General features: G+C 34.2%; 1 protein-coding gene across 1 annotated transcript; it reads left to right on the top strand.

The window, feature by feature from the left end:
• Positions 1–152: 152 nt before the first annotated feature.
• Positions 153–11972, top strand: LOC311305154 (uncharacterized protein). The gene is made up of 11 exons (XM_084432694.1): positions 153–1140; positions 1403–1445; positions 2545–2666; positions 3300–3381; positions 5061–5238; positions 6485–6558; positions 6912–6988; positions 7822–7922; positions 8453–8544; positions 8740–8865; positions 10495–11972. Exons 1-11 carry the CDS (start codon positions 1075–1077, stop codon positions 10659–10661), a joined length of 1128 nt encoding a protein of 375 aa, XP_084288820.1. The 5' UTR covers positions 153–1074; the 3' UTR covers positions 10662–11972.
• Positions 11973–12128: the final 156 nt, after the last annotated feature.

Here is a 12128-nt window from a genome sequence, read left to right on the forward strand (position 1 = left end):
CTTTAAAAAAGTACAGTGAAATTATGTGAAACATGCTATAACAGCCAAGTGGATATATTTTAATATCATTAAGATGCTATTCGGTTTTAAATTAGTTTCTATTTTTGCATTTGAATTTGAACATTTTTTTGTGTGTTTTATTTTTTACAGTAACGAAAATGGTAGTTTATTTTATGGTAGGCTAGTTTAAGTTTTAGTGAACTATAATAACCCTGTACCACAGATTTGACTACGGGGAAGTTTTGATGGTATGCAAAATATGCATAAAAATACCATATTACGTTAACATCAACTAAAAATAAAGCTAAGAAGCTAAAGTTAAGATAAATGTAATATTGTCTCTCACTCACGGAATTGTATTAGGTAAACTGTAATACATGTGACAATTTGTAAATGTATGGTAGGCTAGTAAGCTATATGTTATTAGGCCAGTATTAAACAATAACAGTTGAGTTTACAGTATGTGAAATGTCTCACACGTGATGCTTATAGTGTTCTAGAAACCGTAAGTATAATGGCTATAGCACTTTTTACATTATTTTTTTTAAAACCTACAGGTATGTACAGTAGAATATAATGTATGTGAATGGTGTCATATCTTACTGCTCCAGTATGTTTGCTAATGCTAGGTCTCATAAGGAGTGAGCGGCCATTAAACTAGAGTTACTACATTTCCCATAATCCATGTGGTGTGACGGAAGTGGCGTGTAATATAGTGGCTCTGGCTCCTGGATTTAAACTGAAACGGGCACTGACCCCATAAAAAGAGGATTTTAGACATGCAATCGAACTTTTAATGATATTATTTATGGAAGGATATTCGTTCGTGAAGTTTCTCTGAAATAAACGGTCGCTTCAATGTTTCGCGCGCTTGTGTTTTGAAGCGTTATTTCAGTTGTTTGTTTACAAAAGCTGAAACACACCTCTGCAGAATCAGGTGACACTATATGCGATCCGTTTACCTGTCCCTGTAACCTCACCTGTCATTATTCCCGCTGGTATAAAGTGTCTTCATAAAGCAGACAGGTTTTATGCTCGTGTTTAATTCGAGAAGCTGGTTATCAGGCGCTCAGGATGAACTGGGACCATCAATTGAGCTCCATCATCTCCGAGGCGGACGGAAGTGTCGCAAAGATGAGGGTAAGATACTGTATTTCATCACTAATAGTAGTCATTAATTTTAATTTTTCTTAAATGAATGTCAGTTTAGAATGTAGAAGATACTGGCCGCTAGAGTGCGCTCTCTGTCTTCTAGATAAATTAAAGCGACAGTTCACCTAAAATTAAAATTCTGTCCTTATTTACTCACCCTCATGTTATTCTGAACCCCTATGACTTACTTTCTTCTGTGAAATACAGCTTTAATTTACTTTATTAATTTACTAATATTGTGTCTTACAAGGAACGCCTAACTACATATGGAAGAGCTCCTAGAGGAACTGAAGGTAAATCCTTTTTAAATGATTAAGTCCATTAATAGAAAATTGACAGGTGGAGAATATATTCTGTTAGGCTATAATTCTTTTCAATTCCCAGAGTCATGAAAAACCTGGAAATAAAAAGGGAATTTTAAAAAGAATCATTTCCTGGCCTAAAGAAGTCATGGAAATTAGTAAAAGTTTGGGTAACACTTTATAATAACGTTCAGTTGTAAGTCATTTATAAGTGGTTAGTTAATGATGAACTAATCATTAACAAAGCATTCATAAATGATTAGCAAGTGATATACTAACATTTTATGTATGTTTTGTATATTCAGTTATAAGTAATTTACAATTGATTAGTTAATGATTAACTAATCATTTACAAAACATGAATATGCGTTTCATAAATGTTTAATAAATTGTTATTTTTTTTGTATGTATGTAGCAATTAGAGGGTGCAGAAGTGTTGTAAATGCCTTGTATACACGTACAGATAATTTGTAACAGGTCAGTTACAGTGTTCAACACAATGATGTGTAAATGCATGAATAAATCATTTACAACACTTTCTGCATCCCCTAATCTAGTGTAAACTATTCATCACTTGTAAATGTGTTACACATCATTCGTAGATTACCACTTCAAGAATCAATGAGGCATAAGATCAACGAATCTTATCTACAAATGATGTGCAACACATTTACAAGTGATGAATAGTTTACACTAGATTAGGGGATGCAGAAAGTGTTGTAAATGATTTATTCATGCATTTACACATCTATAACAGGTGTTGAACACTGTAGTGTGCACTGCAGTGTAAGTGCTGACTGGTGAGGGTATAGACAGCTGTCTTCTGTAGTGTGTAGTGTAGTGTTGTGTGTAGTGTGCACTGCAGTGTAAGTGCTGACTGGTGAGGGTATAGACAGCTGTCTTCTCTGAAACACATGGAGTCTTTAACCACTGTGCACCTGATGTGAGCAAAACATACAAAAAAAATAACAATTTATGAAACGCATAGTCATGTTTTGTAAATGATTAGTTCATTTAATAATAACTCAATTGTGTCCACTACTGTATATGTTAATTATGATTGAATTAGTTCATGTGTATGTGTCTGTAGATGTGTTTCCGGTCAGAGAGGTCACAGCCGGTGTTGATTTGAAGCCCTCGTCCTCTCTCTGTCCTGCGGTTCAGTGGTCAGATCTGAACGCCATCCAGACACAACTACAGCAACAGAGTCAGGTCAGACTAACACCTGCTCTGGTCACATGACCCATTTTCACCTGATATCAACGTTTGGCTCGAGTGACCCCATCACACGTGGAGAGTTGACTTCATCTGCTATTAATATGTGTTTGGATCACATGACGTATTGGATCATTTATCTGTATTTAGTGCTGTCCACTTGAGAGCAGGGGCACAATGTACGTGTTTATCATTTTGTTTTTAAGATTGTTCAAGGCAAGACACAACAGGTGAACAGGGTAAACATTTGAACTAATAGATATTATCACCATAACTCCCTAGTTGATTAATCACAGTACATTAAAACAATTGTTTTGTATTTAAAGTTTTCTAAAATTTAACGTTTAAAAATGCAAATGAGGCATTGAGTAATTAAATATTCACCATTTGTATACATTTCCAGAACATAAATCTGAACATTGAATAAAGCCAGGTTCAGAAATTCTTGTTTCATTTTGTTGATGTATAGATGTGTATTGCAAATTAAAAATCTATAGATGCAAATAGATATGGAGTCTATAAAGTACGATGCGTGTTTTTGACTGCAGTGTCTTGCCTTAATATAATAAACTGAATCCTACAGTGTATCATTCCAGAATAACAAATAAGTTTTATGTTATTTTGCCACAGGCCATTGAGACTTTAACACAGAGTCTTCGATTATTGGAAAGAGAACGAAACGCTCAGCACAGACAAATACAAACATTACAAGGTGATCATCCATCTTTAATATGCTAAGATTTTAAAGGGGTCATGACTTGAGAAATCAAATTTGCCTCCTTTTGATATGAGAGGTCTTTGTACCAATTTAAACATCCTGCACGTTTCACTGCTTCCTCCTCATTATAAACGAAGCATTTATTTAATCAAGCTCCAAAAACAGCTCGTTTTGATAATGCGGGATCTGTGACATCGCACAGGCAAACGCATTTGCATATGCCCGCCTCTAGAGCAACACATCAGCCAATAGCTATAAATCATCACACCATAGGCCCCGCCCACTTAACGGCTGACATGCGCCTACACTGGATGTGAGTGTCTCGTCATGTCAAAAGCAAATAGAAGTTATTATAATAACTGGATACAGTATGCAGATACATGTTCAGTGTCAGTTACATACTCCACACACTTGAGTGTGTTGAAAACAGGACAAAAGAAAGAGTGAAAGAACGTTCACAGTTTAAACAGCTGGTTTGCGTCCCTGTACAGCCTTCACAAGTGTCGGAAACAACTGGATGATTTATTTTAATAGCATCCAGGATCGCATCAGAGGATTATATGTTTGTTCGGAGCATTTAGATTCGTAAACGAGGCACAGAGTAATGGAGAGTTCACAGAGAAACTGTTGTTAAAAGATGAAGCCGACAGCAGCTGCATCACTAACCGGAAGTAACTGACTTCATAATGCTTTGTATGTAAATGATGGTTTTATATACATGTTGTCAAAACACTCAGTCGTGTGCAGTAACGAGTGGCCGTTGATACTGTTTCCTATGCAATGATGTTAGCCAATTACTGACAAGCCTTAAAGGTGCTGCGCCTTTAAAAAATGTATAATTTCAGACAAAGAGGCAGAATGAAGGTTGAAGATAGTCATTTTTCTACATATATGTATATTTGTTTTGTTTTTTTGTGCAAAAAAATGTATTTCTCTTCTGATTATTCTTTTCACTCCTCTATCAGAAATCTTGCGAGGAGCACTGGTCGAGGCAAATTTATGGTGAAATGATTGTCTTTCCACTTCCGTATTATGGCCCCAACAGTGCTCACTGGACCATTCAGAAGCTTAGAATGGCGCCTATAACCAATGCCATCATTATGTTTTGCAACAATTAGGTTGCGAAGGTCTTGAGACAGCTCTTTGCTTTTACCCATCATGAGATGTGTCTTGTGTGACACCTTGGCAATGAGACCTTTTTGTAGGCCATCATTTGGGACTGAACCAGCTGTTATTAATTTCCACTGACAGGGTGCTGGATTGCTTTTTAATTACTGTAAGTTTTCAGCAGTTGTCTTGGCTTTCCATGCCTTTTTGCGCCTCCCTTTCTTCATGTGTTCAATACTTTTTCCCTGTGTCATTTCACATTATTACACATAACTTAATTTCTGAACTTATTTTTGTTTGTTTCTTTGTATGTATGGCTTACTTGGGTTGTTACCAACATCTGGTGAAAATTTCATGTCAATAGCACCTTTGGAAATATATTTACTGAGAAAAATGATGACGTGTTCAATACTTATTTCCCCCGCTGTAAGTGAACCTCAAGGAACATATTAAAATAAAAGTCCATGTCATGACCCCTTTAATGAATACTTCTTTTCAATAAGTAATTTAATAGAATATGCCAAGAACAAAATCTGCTCTGTTTGAGTTTATGCTAATTCTTCCAGAGGAGCAGAAGAGACTTCAGGATAAACTGGAGGAGAGAGAGCGGGATGTGGAGCGGAGATCATTGAGCCCTGGGCCGGATCGACGGACAGAGCAGTGGAAGAGAGAGATGGATCGAGAGCTGAGCAGCCTGAGAGCTCAGATCAACCGAGCCACGACTCTAGGAAACCAGGAGGAAAGGTCTGTAATGACTCTGAAGTTCGGAATAATTATGATTTTTGTAATGTTTTTTGAAAGAAATCTCTTCTGCTCACCAAGGATCCATTTATTAAGTCAAAATATGATTACGATTTCAAATTACTGTTTTCTATGTGAATATTTTAAATATTTATTCCGCTGATCAAAGAATTTTCAGCATCATTACTCCAGTCTTCAGTGTCACATGATCCTTCAGAAATCATTCTAATATGCTGAGTTAGTGCTCAATTATTAATTATTATTGGTGCTCAAGTATTAATAATGGTTCATATTATTATCACTGTTGAAAATATTTTTGTGTTTTTTTTATTTTTTATAGAAAGTTACATAATTTATTTGAAATGGAAATCTTTTGTAACATTCTAAATTAATTTACTGTCTCTTTTGATAAATTTAATGTATACTTTGCTGAAGAAAATATTACTTTCTTTTGAATGGTAGCATATCAGTTTCCACAAAAAATATGAAGCAGCACAACTGTTTTCAACATTTATAATAATCAGAAATGATTCTTGATATTAGAATGATTTCTGAAGGATCATGTGACACTGGAGCAGGGTTATTTCTCTTTAACTAAAACTATTAAAACTTTTCTGTTAATTGAAATAATGCTTAAATAAAATAAAAATATTAGTTATAGAAAATTTTAAGCTGAAGCAATTTTTAGGTTGACTAAAATTATTAATTGGAAATAAATAAACAATGAAATGTATTAAAATTAAACTAAAATTAACAAAACTTAGCAAAACTAAAAATATAAAAATAAAAGCTAATCCAAAATATGAATAAAACTATCTAAAATAAACCACACTGCACTGAAGACTAGAGTAATGATGCTGAAAATTCAGCGTTGCATCAAAGAAAAATGTTAAAATATATTCAAGTAGAAAAGTTCTTTTAAATTGAATATTTTTTCAAAATATTAACGTTTTTACTGAATTTTTGAACAAATAAATGCAGCCTTGGTGAGCAGAAGAGACTTCTTTCAAAAACATTTAAAACAATCTGAATTATTTCAAACTTTTCACCAGTAGTGTATATTATTTTTAAAAAGTGTTGCAAATATATTGTGAATATTCACTCTGTCGACCCAACCCTGTCATGCACATAAAATCAAAAAAATGAAAAGTTTAAAGTCAAGATGAAATCAAAACGGACCCCAGGTGTGCTAGTAATCAGCTTGTGCATGTGCAGACACTGATTGTTTGTAATATTTGTCCGTCCGCAGTTTCAGCTCTAAACTCCGCAGAGAAGAACTGGAGCAGCTCAGGAGAGAGGTGGACATCCTCAAAAACAAACTGAGTAGGTCGTATACTAGTTACATGAACCGACTGTTCCACCTGTGCGTATCAGATATACACTATAATGTTACATAAATCAAACTCTTTCAGTATACGAGTGTCCTGTTATTACAGTCAGGGCTTTCTGCCAGTGCAAATGCACTTTGTGTTAAAATAAACACACACACACGCGTGTTCTACACAGCTTCCGCTGTCACGCAAACAAACATCACGCCTCGAGACTGGCTGTGTTTGTGTTGGCTTCACATTCATAACCACATCAATATTGATAGACATTCTGACTCTGGGCATTTTGGCTTCATTTATATCATGTTCATGAACGTTAAAAAAGCGAACTGGCTTGTGTTTCTGTAGTGCGGCAGGAGGAAGATACGTTCCAGCTCCAGTCGGAGGCCAGAGAGACAAGGAGACAGTATGAACGCAGCTCTAAGGTAAACGACACACACCCACATATGTACAGTCTTATTCATTTCTGTATCTTTTAAAGAAATTAATACTTTTACTCAGCAAGGATGCATTAAATTGATCAAAAGTGACAGTAAAGACATTTATAATGTTACAAAAGATTTCTATTTCAAACAAATGCTGTTCTTTTGAACTTTCTAAAAATCCTAAATGTAATGTTTCCACAAAAATATGAAGCAGCACAACTGTTTTCAGCATTGATAATAATCAATAATCAATAATCAAAATGTTTCCTGAGCAGCAAATCATCATATTAGAATGATTTCTGAAGGATCATGTGACACTGAAGACTGGAGTAATGATGATGAAAATTCATCTTTGAATGTTAACATTTTATTTATTCCTGTGATCAAAGTTATTTGAGATTGTAATAATATTTCACAATATTACTATATATATATATATATTATTTTTATTTATTTTTTACTGTATTTTGGATCAGATAAATGCAGCCTTGGTGAGCAGAAGAGACTTTGAACGTTAGTTTATGTTTTTCTATTTTGCTTTTTCTGATTGTCTGTATAGTATCCTTTACATTATACTAAATATAATATTTAACATTTTACCTAAAAGGGGGTTTTTTCTTCTTTTTTTTTTCTAAAGTTAGTCAAGATTTGTATTGACTGTTGCTACTTTATCTTTAATATGCATTTTAAAATGACTTCCGTTTGTAAATGATGTGCAATATATAACATGCAAATAAGGATTTAGTTTGTGAGCGAGTGTAGTTTCAATAAATAGCATGTTCTGGTTCAGTTCACTCTCATTTCAGAGCTCATGTGATGTTTGTTTTCTGCAGACGTTAGAGAGTTTCACAGATTCACACCGCGCACACAGTTTTGAACTAGCTCGAGTGGTGTCACAATACCAGCACACTCAACAGGAAGTACGTGACGTCAGGTGAGTGTGTCCTTAAAGCCGGAGCAGTGGTTCTCAAGGGATGAGCGATGAAAAAACTGAAATGAGAGGAAATCAAGATATTTCTCTTTCTTAAAGCTCGAGTAGCCAATGTTTTTCATAAACGCTTTTCGTTACACTGTTTGAAACTCTCTTCACGTCCTGATAGCAGTCAATAATAGCAGTCTAAATATTAAAAAGTGTACGTGCGCATACTGTATCTTCTGTGGAAGTCTCAGGACTGAAAAATATTCATCCAATCATTGCATTCGGTCCAAATGCTGTCCCAGTTCAAAGGATCCTTCGAATGTGGCTCGCTACGAGTGGATCCTAGCCTATCCCAAGATTCATTGCACTGCTGACGATTGGATTTAGGGGGGATGCTAGATGAAATTAAATTATCATTATTATTTTTAATATTTAATTTCAGTTAACATTTATTTTATTTCATGAATCAATGCATTTTTTTACGGTTTTAGCTAAAGATAATAAGCCTGATGAGAGGAGGCCGCTTTATTTTCTGTGTGATTCAGAGTCACAGTCTCTGAGCTGAAGGACGAGGTGAGAGGTCTGGTCCTGAGAGACTCTTTCCTCCCCACACCTGCACAGGTGCCACAGAAACCAGGTGAGACGCAGCTGTGAACACGCACTCATTAAAGGGGCGTAATACTTTTTTTCTTCCCCCATTGAAAGTCGTTTATAAGCCAAAAACCTTCATTTAGCCTCTCTCTGACATTTGGAATTGCCAGAGATTTCTGTGTAATTTCCCTCTTTGCATGTGGTGTCCTTTCATCGTTCTCTTGCACCTGTGTGGTAACAGTGGTAACCGTGAAGACGAGGGCCGAGAGACGCGTGTCGTCAGTGTCGGAGGATGATTTCAGTCCCACTCCCAGTCTGGCCGAGATCAGCTCAGACGAGCTGGATGCATCCTGGCTGGAAGAACCAGGTGACGCATGGACACATGACACGAGAGATACACGTGAATCTCATGCAGAGCTGGCCAGGTCCTATTTCACTGTAAAAGCTAAATAAAATAAGCCTTCAGTACCTTTTTTCATTATTTTCTTAAAGGTACACTATGCAACTTTTTTCTTTTTAAATAACAAAATTTCATCAATGCATCAATCCTTCCTCCAAAATGTGTTTTTGTCTTACCCTGATTCACTGTGGTAAGCCTATTAGAAGTATTTATATTTTAGACCTGACTGGATGGTTGTGTGTGTGTATATATATATATATATATATATATATATATATATATACAGTACCAGTCAAAAGTTTGGAAACGTTACTATTTTTAATGTTTTTGAAAGAAGTCTCTTATGCTCATCAAGCCTGCAGTTAAAAACAAAAAAAACAGTAATATTATGAAATATTATTACAATTTAAAATAATGGTTCTCTTTTTGAATATACTTTAAAATGTAATTTATTTTTGTGATGCAAAGCTGAATTTTCATCAGCAAGTACTCCAGTCTTTGGTGTCTTATGATCCTTCAGAAATCATTCTAATATGCTGATTTATGATCAATGTTGGAAACAGTTGTGCTGCTTAATATTTTTTTTATAACCTGAGATACTTTTTTCAGGATTATTTGATGAATAAAAAGTTTAAAAGAACTATATTTATTTAGAATAGAAATCTTTTGTAACAATACACACTACCGTTCAAAAGTTTGGGAACAATAACTGTTTTTGTTTTTTAATAAATTAGTACTTTAATTCAACAAGGATGCGTTAAATTGATAAAAGGTGATGGTAACGATTTATATTGTTAGAAATGTTTTTATTTTGAATAAATGCTGTTTTTATGAATAAATGCTGTTAACGTTTTACTCATCAATGAATCCTGAAAAAAGTATTCCAAAAAAATATATTAAACAGCACAACTGTTTCCATCATTGATAATAACTGAGTATCAAATTATCATATTAGAAGGTTTCTGAAGGATCATAAGACACCAAAGACTGGAGTACTTGCTGATGAAAATTCAGCTTTGCATCACAAAAATAAATTACATTTTAAAATATATTAAAAAAGAGAACCATTTTTTTAAATTGTAATAATATTTCATAATTTTACTGTTTTTTTTGTTGTTGTTGTTTTTTTAACTGCAGGCTTGATGAGCATAAGAGACTTCTTTCAAAAACATTAAAAATAGTAATGTTTTTTGACTGGTACTGTATATATATATATATATATATATGTATATATGTGTGTGTATATATGTGTGTATATGTGTATATTGTTTTTAAGTTTTAGTTATTGTAGTTCTTCGTATTAAAATTGCCTTGGAAACTGGCTGAAATTAAGGTGAAGAGCTTATATTTTATTTCATTTTAGTTAGTATTTATTTCAAGCAATAAAAAAAAGAAAGTTTTATATGATTTTAGTTAGAGAGGAAACTAACTCCCTGAAGAGAGGAGGGCACTTTTATTTTAAAATTATTTATTTATTTATTTTATTGTACATTTTTACGATTTAATCAAGTAATAGTTTTTCATCAACTTGCGAACCACGGTTTGGAGAAACCCAGGTTTACAATAACAATTACTCATTTTTCTAATTTATTTTAGAGCAACGAACCAGGAGGAGGCGCCAACGGGTCCGTCTAAATTCAGACCTGTCAGGAAGTGACATCAGCGATGCTGGAAGTGGGTTTGAGAGTAACCTTGACAATGATGCTGAAGGGGTGGACAGAGTTTCAGACAGTCCTCCAGATCTCAGTCTCAGTGACCTCTGATCTTAAAGGCCAATAAACCATCGTGCTGCTATCAGAGGAAATGGAAACCTTGACTAGGTAACGGACAGTTTACTTCTGTCATGAAGGACTGGACTGGGCCATTTCAAATGTAACTGATCTACGTTGAGGTAAAATCAAGTCCATGGTGCTCACTGAGTTTCTGTAGTAAGACTGACACACATTACACACAGATAGTCTCTGTAAAGGCCTTGTAAGTATTCAGAACCACACACTAGCATACTATTAGCATGCCATCTTTCTATGGCATAAGTAGTAAGAGTAGTATGAGTAGTATAAAAGTTGCAAAATGGCTTTCGAAATAATGCAAAATGGGGTTTGAATATGAACATGCAACACAAAACGCCCAAACAGTGAAAGAGAATGTTTCAAACATATTTGCAGTCAGTATTTGAAGCATGTTTATTTTATTTTTTACTTTAGAACAACATGCATTGATGAATCGCTCCCAATAAGACCAGAAACCTCTATTTTACATTGACTTCAAAAATTGTGAAATTTTTTAAATAAATCTGAATAATTATTTTATCATGTCATAACTTTGTGTTTTTAGTGTTGTGAGACAACTTTCAAAAAGTAACAATTTAGTGTGTATTTCAAAGACTTTTATTAATTAAAAAAGAACAATGTGTAATAAGAAACACTTGAAATGCACTCTTACAAGTTATTACATGAAGTAAACAATATCACACATCCATCAGCCAACAAAGCACAAGAAGAAAAATACTGTATCTTTCACTTTAATCAATAAAAAAATGGGTGTTAAGTTTATAGCCACATTTTGTTCATTTTTTTTCTCAGTTTTTATAAAAAACATTTCGGGCACAAGAAAAGCATTAAAGGGATAGTTCACCCAAAATCATTTACTCACCCTCATGTTTGTTTCTCTCTTCTGTTGAACACAAAAGAAGATATTTAGAAGAATGTTGGTAACCGGCTACCGTCAACTGTCTGGTTACACACATTCTTCAAAATATCTTATTTTGTGTTCAACAGAACAGAGAAACTTGGAACAAACATGAGGGTGAGTAAATGATGACAGAATTAAAACATTTTTGGGTGAACTATCCCTTTAAAACTATGGCTAAACGTCTTTCTGTGTGTTGATCAGTGTTGGTTGCCTGTCAAAGTGCACCTAAATAGATATTTTTTATCTTAAAACTTAATTTTAAAAGCAGCAGAATTGAGTTGTTTTGTTTAAAAGAGCCAAATGCATTTTCACCGTTGTTGTTTTGTCTATTTGAAGACATTCCAAATGATGAAAAAAAAAAAAAATCCACATTATTTCTTGAAGTTAAGTGAACATGTGACTGACAAAAATAGTATTTTTAATCAGAGGTGGAAACATCCTTGGGAACGAAGCAGAGAACAAAGTGAATGCCGTTCATGGAGTATTAAAGAAATGTTCCGGGTTCAATACAGGTCAAGCTGCAACATTTTAATATTTCA

Source organism: Rutilus rutilus, assembly GCF_951802725.1.
Source record: "Rutilus rutilus genome assembly, chromosome: 15".
NCBI classification, from domain to species: Eukaryota; Metazoa; Chordata; class Actinopteri; order Cypriniformes; family Leuciscidae; genus Rutilus; species Rutilus rutilus.